At 39.8% G+C, this 23,831-nt stretch overlaps 1 protein-coding gene across 4 annotated transcripts in view; it reads right to left on the bottom strand.

Annotated features, from left to right (window-relative positions):
• Positions 1 to 23,242: 23,242 nt before the first annotated feature.
• DCUN1D2 (defective in cullin neddylation 1 domain containing 2) overlaps positions 23,243 to 23,831 on the bottom strand; it is a 48,024-nt gene continuing 47,435 nt past the window's right edge. For all 4 annotated transcript variants that reach the window (XM_069970807.1, XM_069970808.1, XM_069970810.1 and 1 more), the window contains exon 7: positions 23,243 to 23,784. In XM_069970807.1, coding sequence (XP_069826908.1) covers positions 23,705 to 23,784 — 80 coding nt within the window. In that variant the 3' untranslated portion in view covers positions 23,243 to 23,704. The remainder of the gene's footprint in view (positions 23,785 to 23,831) is intronic.

Consider the following 23,831-nt stretch of genomic DNA (forward strand, 5'->3'; position numbering starts at 1 on the left):
GACTGTTTTCTTCTTTCCCCCTTAGACAGACATCCTGGGATATATTAAGAGCTGCCGAATATGCATTATTAATAACGTGTGTGGGGTAGTGTTTTTCTTTGAAACGCCTCACCATTGTTTTACTTTGTGTTTTGTAGTCCTTAATCTCAGTGCAATTTCGCCTAAGTCTTTTAAATTGTCCATAAGGTACTGTTGTTTTCCACTTTTTATAATGTGAGCTCTTAAAATCCAATAGACTATTGCAGTCCACTTTTTTAAAAAAAGTTTTAGTGCAGATGTTGTCATTCTTGGCATATATAATCAAGTCTAAATATTCGATACTAAAATCAGAAATAGTATGTGTAAAACCTAGACCCCAGTCATTTGTATTCAAATATTGCACAAATTCCAACAGGCTATCACGATTTCCATCCCATATAAAAATCAGATCGTCTATGTACCGTTTGTACATGATGATATTATTCGACCACTTATTGGGCATATGTATGAATGTTTTTTCAAACTCGCCCATATAGATGTTAGCAAAGCTGGGTGCAAATCGCGTGCCCATCGCCGTGCCTTGGCATTGGATAAAAAATTGCCCCTCAAAGTTAAAAACATTATGTTTTAAAATAAATCTAATGCCATCTAAAATGAAATTTCTCTGTTTAGTTGACATCGATGGGTCCCCCGAAATATGCTGTTCAGTGGCTAGTACTCCTCTATCGTGTGGAATGTTACTATAGAGTGCCGCCACATCCAGGGTCACCCACAGATAGGTAGGTTGCCATACAATGTTTTTTAGATGTTTAATAAGGCTCGCGGAATCACGCAGATATGAGTCCAGTCTGTGAACATATTTCTGTAATAATAAATCAATATACTGAGACAAATTACTAGTCAATGAATTGATGCCGGCTATAATCGGGCGGCCTGGAGGATTTAAAGTGTCTTTGTGCAATTTCGGAAGATGATAGAAAATAGGGGTTGTAGGGTTCACAATTTTGATAAAATCTTTTTCTTTTTTAGATAAAATCCCTTCCATATAAGCATCATCTATTAATTCATAAAATTCATTTACAAAATCACATGTGGTGTCTTTTTTAAGTGGTTGATAATAGTCACAGTCAGATAGAATACGAAGGGCCTCCTTAACATAATCCCCCCTATTCTGAATCACGACCCCCCCTCCCTTGTCAGCTCCCCGTATAACTATCGTGTTATTTGATGTCAAACCTCGCATAGCTAGCCTTTCGGCTCTCGTGAGGTTGTTACTTTTTACCGCATGGGAGTTAATACCCCTGAAATCTGTGGCCACCAGAGAAAAAAAGGTATCGATGTTGTGGCCCCGTGAGTGTAGTGGGTAGAAAGTAGACTTAGGCTTAAGATCTGTATGGATGATAGGGGGTTCATCAATAGAACCATCATGTCTAGTGGAAGTCACATTGCTATTTGGGGCTCCATTAGCTGTGTCTAGACTACCTTTCATCGAGAAATGTCTACTTAAAGTTAATTTTCTAATGAAATTGTTAAGATCTAAAAATAGACTAAATTCATTGATCTTATCAGTGGGGCAAAAAGATAGCCCTTTTTCTAGGAGACTAGTTTCAGCTCTAGTCAGGGGGTGGGAGGAGAGGTTATAAATTTTTACTTGATTTGTTTGTTTCTTTTTGGAGTTGGCAACGTTTTTGTTTTTTCCTCTTTTTCCTCCTCTGGTTCCTCGTTTGGATCTATGTTTTCGTTGGTAGCTTTCCTTTTCATGCCCATCGGGCTGAAGTACTCCGTCAATTTTACCCGGTGTGATGGTTCTTTGACATGATAGGTGGCCATTGGGGAAATGGCCACCGGCAAATCTAAAAAAGAAGGGGGTTCTTGAATACTAATATCCACAGATCTATGCCTAGGGGTATGGCCTGGTATAGATGGTAAGCTGTGTGGTACGGGACAGGGCATGGGACTATTATGGGTCATATCGTCAGTAGCCACAGTAGTTCCAGGAGTGTTACATATAGTGATCAAGGAGTCATTAAATGGACTATTGGTCGTCCCTGATTCTACACTATCAGTAGATCTAACCCGATCTCGAATGGGTAGTACAGAAGAAAAGGAAGTGGGTGGTAGAGCTAGGGATGATAAATGTTTAGCATCCGCAAAAAACTCCTCGTGAGTGTTCGCAATGGCCCCTACCGCTGTCACATGCGGTGATGGTGGTACAGAGGGATGCTCTTTGGAGAGTGTGTGGGACTGTCTGTTGTTGCCTAATGTGTGACCATGCGGGTGACGATATGCTCTAGAACTGTGCTGCCGACTTTTATTAGTGGTACGGCTATAATTGTTATGATTGTTATAGTGGTTGCTGTAGTTGTTGGATTGTTTCGGTGCCCATTTGGTGTTTCTAAATGTCCGACTAGGCTGATCCTTCCCTCTCTGATGGTATTTAGGGGGAGTCGACCTAGATGACTGGGTAGCAGATGGCTGTTCTGACAATGATTGGATAGATGGTATGGAGTGTCTGGAGGCTAATTCAGATGGTATGGCTCCCCTATCCACCCTCTCCTTAAGCCAAAATTTGACATTGTTGTTACTATAGTCATCCCTATCCCTTTGCAATTTGTGGCCCTTCTTCTCCATAATCTCCTTCTCAATGTTAAAGATTTTTACTGACAGTAGTCTTTCAAATCTCCCAAATTCTTGGTGAGTTCTGAATTTTTCCAAGTCACACAACAGACCATTAACTTTAACACTAAACTCATTAGCTAGGTCAGTTCTTTTGTTGACAAGACGAACTATAAGACCTCTAGCGCACTCATGTAAATAGTCCTCCCAGTCCTTTTTAAAAATCTCATCATTATCAAAAGAGGCTCCACAGCGGGAGCGTAGTCCTCTGGGGATAATGTCCTCCACAAGATAGATGTTCAAAAAACGTTGATCGATGTCATGTCTAACTTCATCTTTCATATATGATTCCAGTTTTACAAACATTTTCCATAACTCATTTGACGAAATATCTGTATCAGTTTTTGGTTCATGACATTCAGTGGTGTATACATCACCTGACCTCTCATTGGGACCACGTGTGTATAGTAGCATAAGATCATCTCTATTCGTCCTCCGGTTATAATAATATTCCATAGTGTTGCTTTAGAGTCGCTTCAATGCCCCCAAATCTCACTGAGCAGCTCGTGTCCAGTGTACAGATTTGTCGCTCCGTCACAGCAAAAAGAAGTACGGATGTTTCTATGAAAATATAGACAAAAAAAGGCACAAGGCAGAGCGCCTCATAGCGTAACACCATAAATAGAAATGGCCATAGGCCTATAGGTAAGTATACAGGTATTTGCTCACCTGATGTAGTTGTGATAAGCCACAACTACTATGTAACGTATCAAGGAGACTGGAAGAAGATGGTCGCTGCTGAGGACTCTCACCCGCAGACTCAAAGTGTGCGTTAGCATAGACGGAATCCAAATGGCAAAAAAAGAGATATTGTCCTCGCGCAGACCATAAGTAGATTTCTGGTTTATTGGTACATAAAAATCCCCAGGTAACGCGTTTCGAGAGCCCTCTGCTCTCTTTATCAAACCTCCAGGATGATTCAAACAAAACATAGAACATGGTATATAAATACCCCCACATGTATACACATAGGCCCGCCCACATACTCCAATAACGGAAGTCCGGCTATGATCGGTAACAAAATCGTACCTTTGACCTACTCAATAGGTCAGAGTCCATAGGTCTGCAGGTGTAAATATGAATATACAATGCAAGACTTCATATGATCCTCATTACCTTACTTAGTTGTCACATATTCTCCCGCGGCGTCCTCCCGAGTTGCCGCTTGGAAAACAGGACCTTTGCGCGTGCGCACTCAGATCCTGTTCCCAGGCAACCGGAGACGCCACAGGTCCTAAACGTACCAGTCCCGAGAGAGGAGGGGAGAAAAAGGGGATTAACCCCTCCTACCTCTCGAGGCAGATGGAGATGTACCAGCTTACAATGTGAATGTGTGCAAGCGGAGCAAGATGATGGAAGAGTCAATATGCAGGTAAATAAATATATAAATAAATAAATAAATAAATATGTATGTAAAAAAAAAAAAAAAAAAAAAAAAAAAAAAAAAATGGAAATAAGTATATAGAAAAAGAGAGAGAGGTGACTACCCTTACAAACTCTCGATATAAAATATGCAAAAATGAAAATACAAAAATAGGTGTGTGCATATACACATATAAGTATATAAAAGGATCACACGTATGTTCCTGGACACTAATACACCAACATATAGGTCTGTTCTAAAACGGATCACTTCCATATATAGATATAAATACATAATTAAATATATAAATATCCAAACATAAAAATAAAATATAAATAATTTATAAATAAATCAAAAATAAAAAATAAACTGGAAAAGAAATATAGGTAGTGCATACCCACACTGACATATATTAGTGCATTGCCCTGATTTTATAGGTTACTCTCAATGGCTTCATTTAGACCCCAGGGGATGAGTGTAGAGATCTTGTATATCCAATACATCTCTCTACGTCTCAAAGTGGCGAAACGGTTGCTTTGTCCAGGGGGGATATGTTCTATCGGCACTATAGAAAAACCATTGAAGGACCCATCTTGGCATGTTATAGCGTGTCTTGACACACTGTGTTTGTCAAATCTATTTATGACATTGGACCTATGTTTGTTTAAACGGGTACGTAGGCTCATTTGTGTTCTACCTACGTATTGTAGCCCGCAGGGGCACTCCAATAAATAGATGACGTATGTGGTGGCACAATTCATAAAAGAATTTATTTTAAAATTGTCGTTACTAGTGTTGCTTTGAAAATCCTGTTGATTGTGTTTGATGGTAGAGCAGCACTTGCATCGCATCGAATTGCATCTATAACTACCCACTGGTTTCGTGCCTATCTCGGATTTTGTAAATGAGTTTATAGTTCTCAATTTGCTTGGGGCTACATGATTTTTAAGAGTACGGGCTCTTCTGTATGTAATGCCCGGTTTTTTTGGGATGATATCTTTTAAAAATGGATCATTCTGCAGTATATGCCATTGCTTGGACAGGATTCTTCTGATGTTTATAGCAGAATGGTTAAAAGTGGTAATAAAATTGGAGATTTTTAAAAAGGACTGGGAGGACTATTTACATGAGTGCGCTAGAGGTCTTATAGTTCGTCTTGTCAACAAAAGAACTGACCTAGCTAATGAGTTTAGTGTTAAAGTTAATGGTCTGTTGTGTGACTTGGAAAAATTCAGAACTCACCAAGAATTTGGGAGATTTGAAAGACTACTGTCAGTAAAAATCTTTAACATTGAGAAGGAGATTATGGAGAAGAAGGGCCACAAATTGCAAAGGGATAGGGATGACTATAGTAACAACAATGTCAAATTTTGGCTTAAGGAGAGGGTGGATAGGGGAGCCATACCATCTGAATTAGCCTCCAGACACTCCATACCATCTATCCAATCATTGTCAGAACAGCCATCTGCTACCCAGTCATCTAGGTCGACTCCCCCTAAATACCATCAGAGAGGGAAGGATCAGCCTAGTCGGACATTTAGAAACACCAAATGGGCACCGAAACAATCCAACAACTACAGCAACCACTATAACAATCATAACAATTATAGCCGTACCACTAATAAAAGTCGGCAGCACAGTTCTAGAGCATATCGTCACCCGCATGGTCACACATTAGGCAACAACAGACAGTCCCACACACTCTCCAAAGAGCATCCCTCTGTACCACCATCACCGCATGTGACAGCGGTAGGGGCCATTGCGAACACTCACGAGGAGTTTTTTGCGGATGCTAAACATTTATCATCCCTAGCTCTACCACCCACTTCCTTTTCTTCTGTACTACCCATTCGAGATCGGGTTAGATCTACTGATAGTGTAGAATCAGGGACGACCAATAGTCCATTTAATGACTCCTTGATCACTATATGTAACACTCCTGGAACTACTGTGGCTACTGACGATATGACCCATAATAGTCCCATGCCCTGTCCCGTACCACACAGCTTACCATCTATACCAGGCCATACCCCTAGGCATAGATCTGTGGATATTAGTATTCAAGAACCCCCTTCTTTTTTAGATTTGCCGGTGGCCATTTCCCCAATGGCCACCTATCATGTCAAAGAACCATCACACCGGGTAAAATTGACGGAGTACTTCAGCCCGATGGGCATGAAAAGGAAAGCTACCAACGAAAACATAGATCCAAACGAGGAACCAGAGGAGGAAAAAGAGGAAAAAACAAAAACGTTGCCAACTCCAAAAAGAAACAAACAAATCAAGTAAAAATTTATAACCTCTCCTCCCACCCCCTGACTAGAGCTGAAACTAGTCTCCTAGAAAAAGGGCTATCTTTTTGCCCCACTGATAAGATCAATGAATTTAGTCTATTTTTAGATCTTAACAATTTCATTAGAAAATTAACTTTAAGTAGACATTTCTCGATGAAAGGTAGTCTAGACACAGCTAATGGAGCCCCAAATAGCAATGTGACTTCCACTAGACATGATGGTTCTATTGATGAACCCCCTATCATCCATACAGATCTTAAGCCTAAGTCTACTTTCTACCCACTACACTCACGGGGCCACAACATCGATACCTTTTTTTCTCTGGTGGCCACAGATTTCAGGGGTATTAACTCCCATGCGGTAAAAAGTAACAACCTCACGAGAGCCGAAAGGCTAGCTATGCGAGGTTTGACATCAAATAACACGATAGTTATACGGGGAGCTGACAAGGGAGGGGGGGTCGTGATTCAGAATAGGGGGGATTATGTTAAGGAGGCCCTTCGTATTCTATCTGACTGTGACTATTATCAACCACTTAAAAAAGACACCACATGTGATTTTGTAAATGAATTTTATGAATTAATAGATGATGCTTATATGGAAGGGATTTTATCTAAAAAAGAAAAAGATTTTATCAAAATTGTGAACCCTACAACCCCTATTTTCTATCATCTTCCGAAATTGCACAAAGACACTTTAAATCCTCCAGGCCGCCCGATTATAGCCGGCATCAATTCATTGACTAGTAATTTGTCTCAGTATATTGATTTATTATTACAGAAATATGTTCACAGACTGGACTCATATCTGCGTGATTCCGCGAGCCTTATTAAACATCTAAAAAACATTGTATGGCAACCTACCTATCTGTGGGTGACCCTGGATGTGGCGGCACTCTATAGTAACATTCCACACGATAGAGGAGTACTAGCCACTGAACAGCATATTTCGGGGGACCCATCGATGTCAACTAAACAGAGAAATTTCATTTTAGATGGCATTAGATTTATTTTAAAACATAATGTTTTTAACTTTGAGGGGCAATTTTTTATCCAATGCCAAGGCACGGCGATGGGCACGCGATTTGCACCCAGCTTTGCTAACATCTATATGGGCGAGTTTGAAAAAACATTCATACATATGCCCAATAAGTGGTCGAATAATATCATCATGTACAAACGGTACATAGACGATCTGATTTTTATATGGGATGGAAATCGTGATAGCCTGTTGGAATTTGTGCAATATTTGAATACAAATGACTGGGGTCTAGGTTTTACACATACTATTTCTGATTTTAGTATCGAATATTTAGACTTGATTATATATGCCAAGAATGACAACATCTGCACTAAAACTTTTTTTAAAAAAGTGGACTGCAATAGTCTATTGGATTTTAAGAGCTCACATTATAAAAAGTGGAAAACAACAGTACCTTATGGACAATTTAAAAGACTTAGGCGAAATTGCACTGAGATTAAGGACTACAAAACACAAAGTAAAACAATGGTGAGGCGTTTCAAAGAAAAACACTACCCCACACACGTTATTAATAATGCATATTCGGCAGCTCTTAATATATCCCAGGATGTCTGTCTAAGGGGGAAAGAAGAAAACAGTCAGAGGAATAAGAAGGATATAAACTATAAAAACAATTTTATTACCACTTTTAACCATTCTGCTATAAACATCAGAAGAATCCTGTCCAAGCACTGGCATATACTGCAGAATGATCCATTTTTAAAAGATATCATCCCAAAAAAACCGGGCATTACATACAGAAGAGCCCGTACTCTTAAAAATCATGTAGCCCCAAGCAAATTGAGAACTATAAACTCATTTACAAAATCCGAGATAGGCACGAAACCAGTGGGTAGTTATAGATGCAATTCGATGCGATGCAAGTGCTGCTCTACCATCAAACACAATCAACAGGATTTTCAAAGCAACACTAGTAACGACAATTTTAAAATAAATTCTTTTATGAATTGTGCCACCACATACGTCATCTATTTATTGGAGTGCCCCTGCGGGCTACAATACGTAGGTAGAACACAAATGAGCCTACGTACCCGTTTAAACAAACATAGGTCCAATGTCATAAATAGATTTGACAAACACAGTGTGTCAAGACACGCTATAACATGCCAAGATGGGTCCTTCAATGGTTTTTCTATAGTGCCGATAGAACATATCCCCCCTGGACAAAGCAACCGTTTCGCCACTTTGAGACGTAGAGAGATGTATTGGATATACAAGATCTCTACACTCATCCCCTGGGGTCTAAATGAAGCCATTGAGAGTAACCTATAAAATCAGGGCAATGCACTAATATATGTCAGTGTGGGTATGCACTACCTATATTTCTTTTCCAGTTTATTTTTTATTTTTGATTTATTTATAAATTATTTATATTTTATTTTTATGTTTGGATATTTATATATTTAATTATGTATTTATATCTATATATGGAAGTGATCCGTTTTAGAACAGACCTATATGTTGGTGTATTAGTGTCCAGGAACATACGTGTGATCCTTTTATATACTTATATGTGTATATGCACACACCTATTTTTGTATTTTCATTTTTGCATATTTTATATCGAGAGTTTGTAAGGGTAGTCACCTCTCTCTCTTTTTCTATATACTTATTTCCATTTTTTTTTTTTTTTTTTTTTTTTTTTTTTTTTACATACATATTTATTTATTTATTTATTTATATATTTATTTACCTGCATATTGACTCTTCCATCATCTTGCTCCGCTTGCACACATTCACATTGTAAGCTGGTACATCTCCATCTGCCTCGAGAGGTAGGAGGGGTTAATCCCCTTTTTCTCCCCTCCTCTCTCGGGACTGGTACGTTTAGGACCTGTGGCGTCTCCGGTTGCCTGGGAACAGGATCTGAGTGCGCACGCGCAAAGGTCCTGTTTTCCAAGCGGCAACTCGGGAGGACGCCGCGGGAGAATATGTGACAACTAAGTAAGGTAATGAGGATCATATGAAGTCTTGCATTGTATATTCATATTTACACCTGCAGACCTATGGACTCTGACCTATTGAGTAGGTCAAAGGTACGATTTTGTTACCGATCATAGCCGGACTTCCGTTATTGGAGTATGTGGGCGGGCCTATGTGTATACATGTGGGGGTATTTATATACCATGTTCTATGTTTTGTTTGAATCATCCTGGAGGTTTGATAAAGAGAGCAGAGGGCTCTCGAAACGCGTTACCTGGGGATTTTTATGTACCAATAAACCAGAAATCTACTTATGGTCTGCGCGAGGACAATATCTCTTTTTTTGCCATTTGGATTCCGTCTATGCTAACGCACACTTTGAGTCTGCGGGTGAGAGTCCTCAGCAGCGACCATCTTCTTCCAGTCTCCTTGATACGTTACATAGTAGTTGTGGCTTATCACAACTACATCAGGTGAGCAAATACCTGTATACTTACCTATAGGCCTATGGCCATTTCTATTTATGGTGTTACGCTATGAGGCGCTCTGCCTTGTGCCTTTTTTTGTCTATATTTTCATAGAAACATCCGTACTTCTTTTTGCTGTGACGGAGCGACAAATCTGTACACTGGACACGAGCTGCTCAGTGAGATTTGGGGGCATTGAAGCGACTCTAAAGCAACACTATGGAATATTATTATAACCGGAGGACGAATAGAGATGATCTTATGCTACTATACACACGTGGTCCCAATGAGAGGTCAGGTGATGTATACACCACTGAATGTCATGAACCAAAAACTGATACAGATATTTCGTCAAATGAGTTATGGAAAATGTTTGTAAAACTGGAATCATATATGAAAGATGAAGTTAGACATGACATCGATCAACGTTTTTTGAACATCTATCTTGTGGAGGACATTATCCCCAGAGGACTACGCTCCCGCTGTGGAGCCTCTTTTGATAATGATGAGATTTTTAAAAAGGACTGGGAGGACTATTTACATGAGTGCGCTAGAGGTCTTATAGTTCGTCTTGTCAACAAAAGAACTGACCTAGCTAATGAGTTTAGTGTTAAAGTTAATGGTCTGTTGTGTGACTTGGAAAAATTCAGAACTCACCAAGAATTTGGGAGATTTGAAAGACTACTGTCAGTAAAAATCTTTAACATTGAGAAGGAGATTATGGAGAAGAAGGGCCACAAATTGCAAAGGGATAGGGATGACTATAGTAACAACAATGTCAAATTTTGGCTTAAGGAGAGGGTGGATAGGGGAGCCATACCATCTGAATTAGCCTCCAGACACTCCATACCATCTATCCAATCATTGTCAGAACAGCCATCTGCTACCCAGTCATCTAGGTCGACTCCCCCTAAATACCATCAGAGAGGGAAGGATCAGCCTAGTCGGACATTTAGAAACACCAAATGGGCACCGAAACAATCCAACAACTACAGCAACCACTATAACAATCATAACAATTATAGCCGTACCACTAATAAAAGTCGGCAGCACAGTTCTAGAGCATATCGTCACCCGCATGGTCACACATTAGGCAACAACAGACAGTCCCACACACTCTCCAAAGAGCATCCCTCTGTACCACCATCACCGCATGTGACAGCGGTAGGGGCCATTGCGAACACTCACGAGGAGTTTTTTGCGGATGCTAAACATTTATCATCCCTAGCTCTACCACCCACTTCCTTTTCTTCTGTACTACCCATTCGAGATCGGGTTAGATCTACTGATAGTGTAGAATCAGGGACGACCAATAGTCCATTTAATGACTCCTTGATCACTATATGTAACACTCCTGGAACTACTGTGGCTACTGACGATATGACCCATAATAGTCCCATGCCCTGTCCCGTACCACACAGCTTACCATCTATACCAGGCCATACCCCTAGGCATAGATCTGTGGATATTAGTATTCAAGAACCCCCTTCTTTTTTAGATTTGCCGGTGGCCATTTCCCCAATGGCCACCTATCATGTCAAAGAACCATCACACCGGGTAAAATTGACGGAGTACTTCAGCCCGATGGGCATGAAAAGGAAAGCTACCAACGAAAACATAGATCCAAACGAGGAACCAGAGGAGGAAAAAGAGGAAAAAACAAAAACGTTGCCAACTCCAAAAAGAAACAAACAAATCAAGTAAAAATTTATAACCTCTCCTCCCACCCCCTGACTAGAGCTGAAACTAGTCTCCTAGAAAAAGGGCTATCTTTTTGCCCCACTGATAAGATCAATGAATTTAGTCTATTTTTAGATCTTAACAATTTCATTAGAAAATTAACTTTAAGTAGACATTTCTCGATGAAAGGTAGTCTAGACACAGCTAATGGAGCCCCAAATAGCAATGTGACTTCCACTAGACATGATGGTTCTATTGATGAACCCCCTATCATCCATACAGATCTTAAGCCTAAGTCTACTTTCTACCCACTACACTCACGGGGCCACAACATCGATACCTTTTTTTCTCTGGTGGCCACAGATTTCAGGGGTATTAACTCCCATGCGGTAAAAAGTAACAACCTCACGAGAGCCGAAAGGCTAGCTATGCGAGGTTTGACATCAAATAACACGATAGTTATACGGGGAGCTGACAAGGGAGGGGGGGTCGTGATTCAGAATAGGGGGGATTATGTTAAGGAGGCCCTTCGTATTCTATCTGACTGTGACTATTATCAACCACTTAAAAAAGACACCACATGTGATTTTGTAAATGAATTTTATGAATTAATAGATGATGCTTATATGGAAGGGATTTTATCTAAAAAAGAAAAAGATTTTATCAAAATTGTGAACCCTACAACCCCTATTTTCTATCATCTTCCGAAATTGCACAAAGACACTTTAAATCCTCCAGGCCGCCCGATTATAGCCGGCATCAATTCATTGACTAGTAATTTGTCTCAGTATATTGATTTATTATTACAGAAATATGTTCACAGACTGGACTCATATCTGCGTGATTCCGCGAGCCTTATTAAACATCTAAAAAACATTGTATGGCAACCTACCTATCTGTGGGTGACCCTGGATGTGGCGGCACTCTATAGTAACATTCCACACGATAGAGGAGTACTAGCCACTGAACAGCATATTTCGGGGGACCCATCGATGTCAACTAAACAGAGAAATTTCATTTTAGATGGCATTAGATTTATTTTAAAACATAATGTTTTTAACTTTGAGGGGCAATTTTTTATCCAATGCCAAGGCACGGCGATGGGCACGCGATTTGCACCCAGCTTTGCTAACATCTATATGGGCGAGTTTGAAAAAACATTCATACATATGCCCAATAAGTGGTCGAATAATATCATCATGTACAAACGGTACATAGACGATCTGATTTTTATATGGGATGGAAATCGTGATAGCCTGTTGGAATTTGTGCAATATTTGAATACAAATGACTGGGGTCTAGGTTTTACACATACTATTTCTGATTTTAGTATCGAATATTTAGACTTGATTATATATGCCAAGAATGACAACATCTGCACTAAAACTTTTTTTAAAAAAGTGGACTGCAATAGTCTATTGGATTTTAAGAGCTCACATTATAAAAAGTGGAAAACAACAGTACCTTATGGACAATTTAAAAGACTTAGGCGAAATTGCACTGAGATTAAGGACTACAAAACACAAAGTAAAACAATGGTGAGGCGTTTCAAAGAAAAACACTACCCCACACACGTTATTAATAATGCATATTCGGCAGCTCTTAATATATCCCAGGATGTCTGTCTAAGGGGGAAAGAAGAAAACAGTCAGAGGAATAAGAAGGATATAAACTATAAAAACAATTTTATTACCACTTTTAACCATTCTGCTATAAACATCAGAAGAATCCTGTCCAAGCACTGGCATATACTGCAGAATGATCCATTTTTAAAAGATATCATCCCAAAAAAACCGGGCATTACATACAGAAGAGCCCGTACTCTTAAAAATCATGTAGCCCCAAGCAAATTGAGAACTATAAACTCATTTACAAAATCCGAGATAGGCACGAAACCAGTGGGTAGTTATAGATGCAATTCGATGCGATGCAAGTGCTGCTCTACCATCAAACACAATCAACAGGATTTTCAAAGCAACACTAGTAACGACAATTTTAAAATAAATTCTTTTATGAATTGTGCCACCACATACGTCATCTATTTATTGGAGTGCCCCTGCGGGCTACAATACGTAGGTAGAACACAAATGAGCCTACGTACCCGTTTAAACAAACATAGGTCCAATGTCATAAATAGATTTGACAAACACAGTGTGTCAAGACACGCTATAACATGCCAAGATGGGTCCTTCAATGGTTTTTCTATAGTGCCGATAGAACATATCCCCCCTGGACAAAGCAACCGTTTCGCCACTTTGAGACGTAGAGAGATGTATTGGATATACAAGATCTCTACACTCATCCCCTGGGGTCTAAATGAAGCCATTGAGAGTAACCTATAAAATCAGGGCAATGCACTAATATATGTCAGTGTGGGTATGCACTACCTATATTTCTTTTCCAGTTTATTTTTTATTTTTGATTTATTTATAAATTATTTATATTTTATTTTTATGTTTGGATATTTATATATTTAATTATGTATTTATATCTATATATGGAAGTGATCCGTTTTAGAACAGACCTATATGTTGGTGTATTAGTGTCCAGGAACATACGTGTGATCCTTTTATATACTTATATGTGTATATGCACACACCTATTTTTGTATTTTCATTTTTGCATATTTTATATCGAGAGTTTGTAAGGGTAGTCACCTCTCTCTCTTTTTCTATATACTTATTTCCATTTTTTTTTTTTTTTTTTTTTTTTTTACATACATATTTATTTATTTATTTATTTATATATTTATTTACCTGCATATTGACTCTTCCATCATCTTGCTCCGCTTGCACACATTCACATTGTAAGCTGGTACATCTCCATCTGCCTCGAGAGGTAGGAGGGGTTAATCCCCTTTTTCTCCCCTCCTCTCTCGGGACTGGTACGTTTAGGACCTGTGGCGTCTCCGGTTGCCTGGGAACAGGATCTGAGTGCGCACGCGCAAAGGTCCTGTTTTCCAAGCGGCAACTCGGGAGGACGCCGCGGGAGAATATGTGACAACTAAGTAAGGTAATGAGGATCATATGAAGTCTTGCATTGTATATTCATATTTACACCTGCAGACCTATGGACTCTGACCTATTGAGTAGGTCAAAGGTACGATTTTGTTACCGATCATAGCCGGACTTCCGTTATTGGAGTATGTGGGCGGGCCTATGTGTATACATGTGGGGGTATTTATATACCATGTTCTATGTTTTGTTTGAATCATCCTGGAGGTTTGATAAAGAGAGCAGAGGGCTCTCGAAACGCGTTACCTGGGGATTTTTATGTACCAATAAACCAGAAATCTACTTATGGTCTGCGCGAGGACAATATCTCTTTTTTTGCCATTTGGATTCCGTCTATGCTAACGCACACTTTGAGTCTGCGGGTGAGAGTCCTCAGCAGCGACCATCTTCTTCCAGTCTCCTTGATACGTTACATAGTAGTTGTGGCTTATCACAACTACATCAGGTGAGCAAATACCTGTATACTTACCTATAGGCCTATGGCCATTTCTATTTATGGTGTTACGCTATGAGGCGCTCTGCCTTGTGCCTTTTTTTGTCTATATTTTCATAGAAACATCCGTACTTCTTTTTGCTGTGACGGAGCGACAAATCTGTACACTGGACACGAGCTGCTCAGTGAGATTTGGGGGCATTGAAGCGACTCTAAAGCAACACTATGGAATATTATTATAACCGGAGGACGAATAGAGATGATCTTATGCTACTATACACACGTGGTCCCAATGAGAGGTCAGGTGATGTATACACCACTAAATGTCATGAACCAAAAACTGATACAGATATTTCGTCAAATGAGTTATGGAAAATGTTTGTAAAACTGGAATCATATATGAAAGATGAAGTTAGACATGACATCGATCAACGTTTTTTGAACATCTATCTTGTGGAGGACATTATCCCCAGAGGACTACGCTCCCGCTGTGGAGCCTCTTTTGATAATGATGAGATTTTTAAAAAGGACTGGGAGGACTATTTACATGAGTGCGCTAGAGGTCTTATAGTTCGTCTTGTCAACAAAAGAACTGACCTAGCTAATGAGTTTAGTGTTAAAGTTAATGGTCTGTTGTGTGACTTGGAAAAATTCAGAACTCACCAAGAATTTGGGAGATTTGAAAGACTACTGTCAGTAAAAATCTTTAACATTGAGAAGGAGATTATGGAGAAGAAGGGCCACAAATTGCAAAGGGATAGGGATGACTATAGTAACAACAATGTCAAATTTTGGCTTAAGGAGAGGGTGGATAGGGGAGCCATACCATCTGAATTAGCCTCCAGACACTCCATACCATCTATCCAATCATTGTCAGAACAGCCATCTGCTACCCAGTCATCTAGGTCGACTCCCCCTAAATACCATCAGAGAGGGAAGGATCAGCCTAGTCGGACATTTAGAAACACCAAATGGGCACCGAAACAATCCAACAACTACAGCAACCACTATAACAATCATAACAATTATAGCCGTACCACTAATAAAAGTCGGCAGCACAGTTCTAGAGCATATCGTCACCCGCATGGTCACACATTAGGCAACAACAGACAGTCCCACACACTCTCCAAAGAGCATCCCTCTGTACCACCATCACCGCATGTGACAGCGGTAGGGGCCATTGCGAACACTCACGAGGAGTTTTTTGCGGATGCTAAACATTTATCATCCCTAGCTCTACCACCCACTTCCTTTTCTTCTGTACTACCCATTCGAGATCGGGTTAGATCTACTGATAGTGTAGAATCAGGGACGACCAATAGTCCATTTAATGACTCCTTGATCACTATATGTAACACTCCTGGAACTACTGTGGCTACTGACGATATGACCCATAATAGTCCCATGCCCTGTCCCGTACCACACAGCTTACCATCTATACCAGGCCATACCCCTAGGCATAGATCTGTGGATATTAGTATTCAAGAACCCCCTTCTTTTTTAGATTTGCCGGTGGCCATTTCCCCAATGGCCACCTATCATGTCAAAGAACCATCACACCGGGTAAAATTGACGGAGTACTTCAGCCCGATGGGCATGAAAAGGAAAGCTACCAACGAAAACATAGATCCAAACGAGGAACCAGAGGAGGAAAAAGAGGAAAAAACAAAAACGTTGCCAACTCCAAAAAGAAACAAACAAATCAAGTAAAAATTTATAACCTCTCCTCCCACCCCCTGACTAGAGCTGAAACTAGTCTCCTAGAAAAAGGGCTATCTTTTTGCCCCACTGATAAGATCAATGAATTTAGTCTATTTTTAGATCTTAACAATTTCATTAGAAAATTAACTTTAAGTAGACATTTCTCGATGAAAGGTAGTCTAGACACAGCTAATGGAGCCCCAAATAGCAATGTGACTTCCACTAGACATGATGGTTCTATTGATGAACCCCCTATCATCCATACAGATCTTAAGCCTAAGTCTACTTTCTACCCACTACACTCACGGGGCCACAACATCGATACCTTTTTTTCTCTGGTGGCCACAGATTTCAGGGGTATTAACTCCCATGCGGTAAAAAGTAACAACCTCACGAGAGCCGAAAGGCTAGCTATGCGAGGTTTGACATCAAATAACACGATAGTTATACGGGGAGCTGACAAGGGAGGGGGGGTCGTGATTCAGAATAGGGGGGATTATGTTAAGGAGGCCCTTCGTATTCTATCTGACTGTGACTATTATCAACCACTTAAAAAAGACACCACATGTGATTTTGTAAATGAATTTTATGAATTAATAGATGATGCTTATATGGAAGGGATTTTATCTAAAAAAGAAAAAGATTTTATCAAAATTGTGAACCCTACAACCCCTATTTTCTATCATCTTCCGAAATTGCACAAAGACACTTTAAATCCTCCAGGCCGCCCGATTATAGCCGGCATCAATTCATTGACTAGTAATTTGTCTCAGTATATTGATTTATTATTACAGAAATATGTTCACAGACTGGACTCATATCTGCGTGATTCCGCGAGCCTTATTAAACATCTAAAAAACATTGTATGGCAACCTACCTATCTGTGGGTGACCCTGGATGTGGCGGCACTCTATAGTAACATTCCACACGATAGAGGAGTACTAGCCACTGAACAGCATATTTCGGGGGACCCATCGATGTCAACTAAACAGAGAAATTTCATTTTAGATGGCATTAGATTTATTTTAAAACATAATGTTTTTAACTTTGAGGGGCAATTTTTTATCCAATGCCAAGGCACGGCGATGGGCACGCGATTTGCACCCAGCTTTGCTAACATCTATATGGGCGAGTTTGAAAAAACATTCATACATATGCCCAATAAGTGGTCGAATAATATCATCATGTACAAACGGTACATAGACGATCTGATTTTTATATGGGATGGAAATCGTGATAGCCTGTTGGAATTTGTGCAATATTTGAATACAAATGACTGGGGTCTAGGTTTTACACATACTATTTCTGATTTTAGTATCGAATATTTAGACTTGATTATATATGCCAAGAATGACAACATCTGCACTAAAACTTTTTTTAAAAAAGTGGACTGCAATAGTCTATTGGATTTTAAGAGCTCACATTATAAAAAGTGGAAAACAACAGTACCTTATGGACAATTTAAAAGACTTAGGCGAAATTGCACTGAGATTAAGGACTACAAAACACAAAGTAAAACAATGGTGAGGCGTTTCAAAGAAAAACACTACCCCACACACGTTATTAATAATGCATATTCGGCAGCTCTTAATATATCCCAGGATGTCTGTCTAAGGGGGAAAGAAGAAAACAGTCAGAGGAATAAGAAGGATATAAACTATAAAAACAATTTTATTACCACTTTTAACCATTCTGCTATAAACATCAGAAGAATCCTGTCCAAGCACTGGCATATACTGCAGAATGATCCATTTTTAAAAGATATCATCCCAAAAAAACCGGGCATTACATACAGAAGAGCCCGTACTCTTAAAAATCATGTAGCCCCAAGCAAATTGAGAACTATAAACTCATTTACAAAATCCGAGATAGGCATGAAACCAGTGGGTAGTTATAGATGCAATTCGATGCGATGCAAGTGCTGCTCTACCATCAAACACAATCAACAGGATTTTCAAAGCAACACTAGTAACGACAATTTTAAAATAAATTCTTTTATGAATTGTGCCACCACATACGTCATCTATTTATTGGAGTGCCCCTGCGGGCTACAATACGTAGGTAGAACACAAATGAGCCTACGTACCCGTTTAAACAAACATAGGTCCAATGTCATAAATAGATTTGACAAACACAGTGTGTCAAGACACGCTATAACATGCCAAGATGGGTCCTTCAATGGTTTTTCTATAGTGCCGATAGAACATATCCCCCCTGGACAAAGCAACCGTTTCGCCACTTTGAGACGTAGAGAGATGTATTGGATATACAAGATCTCTACACTCATCCCCTGGGGTCTAAATGAAGCCATTGAGAGTAACCTATAAAATCAGGGCAATGCACTAATATATGTCAGTGTGGGTATGCACTACCTATATTTCTTTTCCAGTTTATTTTTTATTTTTGATTTATTTATAAATTATTTATATTTTATTTTTATGTTTGGATATTTATATATTTAATTATGTATTTATATCTATATATGGAAGTGATCCGTTTTAGAACAGACCTATATGTTGGTGTATTAGTGTCCAGGAACATACGTGTGATCCTTTTATATACTTATATGTGTATATGCACACACCTATTTTTGTATTTTCATTTTTGCATATTTTATATCGAGAGTTTGTAAGGGTAGTCACCTCTCTCTCTTTTTCTATATACTTATTTCCATTTTTTTTTTTTTTTTTTTTTTTTTTTTTACATACATATTTATTTATTTATTTATTTATATATTTATTTACCTGCATATTGACTCTTCCATCATCTTGCTCCGCTTGCACACATTCACATTGTAAGCTGGTACATCTCCATCTGCCTCGAGAGGTAGGAGGGGTTAATCCCCTTTTTCTCCCCTCCTCTCTCGAGACTGGTACGTTTAGGACCTGTGGCGTCTCCGGTTGCCTGGGAACAGGATCTGAGTGCGCACGCGCAAAGGTCCTGTTTTCCAAGCGGCAACTCGGGAGGACGCCGCGGGAGAATATGTGACAACTAAGTAAGGTAATGAGGATCATATGAAGTCTTGCATTGTATATTCATATTTACACCTGCAGACCTATGGACTCTGACCTATTGAGTAGGTCAAAGGTACGATTTTGTTACCGATCATAGCCGGACTTCCGTTATTGGAGTATGTGGGCGGGCCTATGTGTATACATGTGGGGGTATTTATATACCATGTTCTATGTTTTGTTTGAATCATCCTGGAGGTTTGATAAAGAGAGCAGAGGGCTCTCGAAACGCGTTACCTGGGGATTTTTATGTACCAATAAACCAGAAATCTACTTATGGTCTGCGCGAGGACAATATCTCTTTTTTTGCCATTTGGATTCCGTCTAAATATATATGTAAAACTTGGTATTAATAAAAACTATACATCCTCCTACAAAAAAAATTTGCTTGAAACCAGTACTGTCACACAAAATATAAGAAAGCTATGGAACTTGCAATGTGGCAAGTTTTTTTCAGGCAGATAGTTTCTATTCTAGTGCTAGAGTGGTAATAGTTATATATAACAAATCTGGCATCGCTGTAATCGTAGTGACCCCGAGAATACATTTATTATGTTATTTTCTACCTAAGGCTTAATATTATAAGTTTAATATAAAAAAGAATGATACTTTTTCCAAGTTTTTATATTTTGATGTTTTTCACAATAAAAACAATAAATTTGGCACTTACAAAGCAGAATAAGTCATGAACCCCTGAATTGCTAGCTTACATTAAAGCATCAGGCATAAAGTGAGAATAGATAGATTTTGAAAAATGAGCTTAGTCATTAAGGCCCAAACTAGCTGCAGAACAAAGCGGTAAATAAAATATATACTTTTTACTGGCAATAGGTGGCACAACTCCTCTGCTGCTACCAATAGCTGGGCTGCACAATTTACGCAGTTAGCATATAATAGACATTACAGTTGGGGAAGCAGGCCGTGCTCCTAGCGCTGAAGCGCAGCAGAGCTAGTGCTGATCTGCTGCACTGTGCCATGACTCTAGGGCTGCTGACACAGGTTGCTTCCCCAGTTGTAAGGTCCGTATTACATGGCTCAATTATCATTAGAGATGCACCGAACGTTGGACTTTTGGTCCGACGGCATCTGCGCTCGATCGTGATGCCTGTGATCCCGGGTGCATAGTTGCGATCCCGAGAATATGCGGCAAGGATATTCCAGATTGATTCCCTGGAATATCCTGTCCGCATATTCCCGGGATCGCAACTATGCGCCCGGGATCACGATCGAGCGAACTGCTTTTGGAAAAAAAAGATAATCTCTAATTATCATGCGTGCGTTAACTAGGTCTGTGCAGCCCTTGCTTTATATAGGAAATAATAACAAACATGTTACTTACCTCTCCACGCTCCCCAGTGTCCTCTGCCTTTCCCCTGCTGAAGATTCTGAGCCTGCCTCGGAAGTGACAGGCCCCACAGTATTATAAACAGAAACAGACTATAAGAAGAGATCAGGTCATAAAAGAAAGCCTGAGATTTCTCCTCTTTTCAAATCCATTCCTGACTTTGGCTTCAAATCTTTGGCAGATAATCTGTCAGATAATCTTTGTGTGTAAACGGACCCTTACACGCAGCAATGTGCAGTCAGCTGATGATGTTTTTTTTTTTGTGAAAGACAACGATCGCCCAATGGTGTTTTTTTTGACGGATCACTGTCTTTATTACTGTACATGGAGTGATATCTGCCTGAATTGCCCTAATTCTGCAGATAATCGCTCCATTTAATAGGACCATAGTATCTTTTTTAATACGGGAGATGGAATATCTGAACACTGAGACCCCCCTGCAATCTCAAGAATAGGGCCTGACAGCTTTGTTCTGAATTAATCAGCGACTGTGACTCCATTGTCTAAGAAGCTACCGAAGAAAGCAGACAACAGTGCTGGGCTCTCTTTAGCAGCTCTATAAACAAGTTAAGTGGTGGCGAGTTGCTATTAAGGCCCTATTCCACCAACAGATCTGACGACAGATTATCTGCCAAAGATTTGAAGCCAAACCCAGGAACAGACTATAATCAGAGATCAGGTCATAAAGGAAAGGCTGGATTTCTCCTCTTTTCAAATCCATTCCCGGCTTTGGCTTCATATCTTTGGCAGATAATGTCATCAGATCTGTTGGTGGAATAGGGCCTTTAGTCTCTAAAACAAAGTTGGGGCCCCATCTTGAAGATTACAGGGATCCCAGCAGTCGGGCCTCCCCTGCAATCAGACACTGTGAACAAGTTTTCTTTACAAAAACATGCCCTGCTTTACACTGACACCCAAAAAACGCATTTATTCAGAGTGCCAGAAAAGAAATAATGTTATAGCTTGGCTATTTGTGTTCACATAACCAAGAGTTTGTGTTATTAGAAATAACCCCCCCAAAACCGCTTGTACCTTCAGATAGCTGCTTTTAATCCAAGATCTGTCCTGCAGTCTGTTTGGCAGGTAATGCAGTTATTGTCTTAAAAAACAACTTTTAAACTTACAGCCCCGTGCCCTACAGGCATGGCTTAGAATATCCGTGCCCTAACTTTGCATCACCCCTCCGTCCCTCCTCCCCACCCTCTTCATCATTAGGAATACCACTAGAACATTTTCTCTATGCTGAAAATTTGCACAGGTATCTCAACGATCCAGGCCATGAGCCGGGCTGACACAGGTAGGGCATAGGAGACAATCTGCCTGGAGCATTCCTAATGAAGAGGGCGGGGGAAGAGGGACAGAGAGGTTGTGCCAGCCTATTGCATACACAATCTAGGCCACTCCCGTAGGGCACGGGCTGCCAGTTTAAAAGTTGCATCACCTGCCAAACGGACCCCAGGACAGATCTTGGATTAAAAGCAGCTATCCGAAGGTACAAGCGGTTTTGGGGAGGGGGGTCAGATTGTGGTTACAGAGTCGCTTTAAAGCGCCTACTGGCTACCCACTGTCTTGATGGTGGGCAAAGTGAATCTTCCATCTGTAGCAAAGTCTTTTGGTTTCAGTGCAGTAGAAGGCTCCATGCCCGCTTGTGCTGTTAAAAATAGACCTCCAGTTTCTATGATAACCTCCTGAGTACGGCTAAGGTCAAGTCCAATCTTGGCCATTTAACATTTTGTTTGCTGTAGTCTGTGACCACAACATGATGAAAGGGGCTCACATGATTTCATGTTGTGGACCAGTAAGCATAGCCCTAAGAGCCATAGTGATATACTAGCGTACATAGTACTTGATATAGTAACACAAGTACAAGGTAAAGAGAAAAATAGTAATCTCCTAATGCAAAAATGTAATTATCGCCTTAACGACCAATGATGATGGCAGCCATCTTGCCTAAGCTGTTTTTAAAAGCATTTACTGGTTCACATTTTGATGACACGATTCCTTTAAAGGGGTTATCCAGCGCTATGAAAATATGGCCACTTTCTTTCAGAGACAACCCCTCTCGTGTCTCCAGTTTGGGTGGGGTTCTGTAATTCAGTCCCATTGAAGTGTATGGAGCTTAATTGCAAACCGCACCTGAACTAGAGACAAGAGTCGTTTTGTCTCTGGAAGAAAGTGGCCATGTTTTTGTAGCGCTGGATAACCCCTTTAAGGTTAGTGTTTCTTTAAGCTACGGATGTGCTAATTCTACAACCAAAAAATTTGTCAAGCATATTTAAAGTAATTGGGTTAGAAATAATATACAAGAGGCCATATAAGGTTCCATTAAAGATTTAATTTATAACACAAATACTGCTTTTTATATAGATACAATATAATACAGCTGTTCGGTAACTGCTGGTGTTTATTCTGGCTCGTAAACTGAATGGCATGCTTTTAAATTTCTTTTTCCTCACGTTTTCTTTAATAAAATGGCCTCTATTTCAATAGATCCAAAGTATAAAATCATGCAATCTCTACATCCTATATGATACAACCAATATAAGATATGAAGCCAGCATCCTACAAACAGCCAGTGCTCCCACTGCCAGCAAGTTCATCCATTTCATGTCTTGTTCAAGAGCTGTCCACCACAATGTTCTAAGGCAGAATGCAGACAGTAGCATTTTCCATGTCCATGTGTCCGAGTGACTCTGCCGCTCAGTTATTGGCCAAAAACAGTCTTCATTATCTAATGAAATGGCAAAAAGCATCACTAGTTCTTTGTAAGTCTATGGTTAAAGAGGTTTGCGCTTTCCACTTGTCACTAATGGTCTTGCGTACTCCACAAAATCATCTATAAGAACAGGCCATGCTCCTGAAGGAAAAAAGAAAACAACGTTATGGATCCCAAACGTCTGTCCA

Source organism: Dendropsophus ebraccatus, chromosome 5 (assembly GCF_027789765.1).
Source record: "Dendropsophus ebraccatus isolate aDenEbr1 chromosome 5, aDenEbr1.pat, whole genome shotgun sequence".
NCBI lineage: Eukaryota > Metazoa > Chordata > Amphibia > Anura > Hylidae > Dendropsophus > Dendropsophus ebraccatus.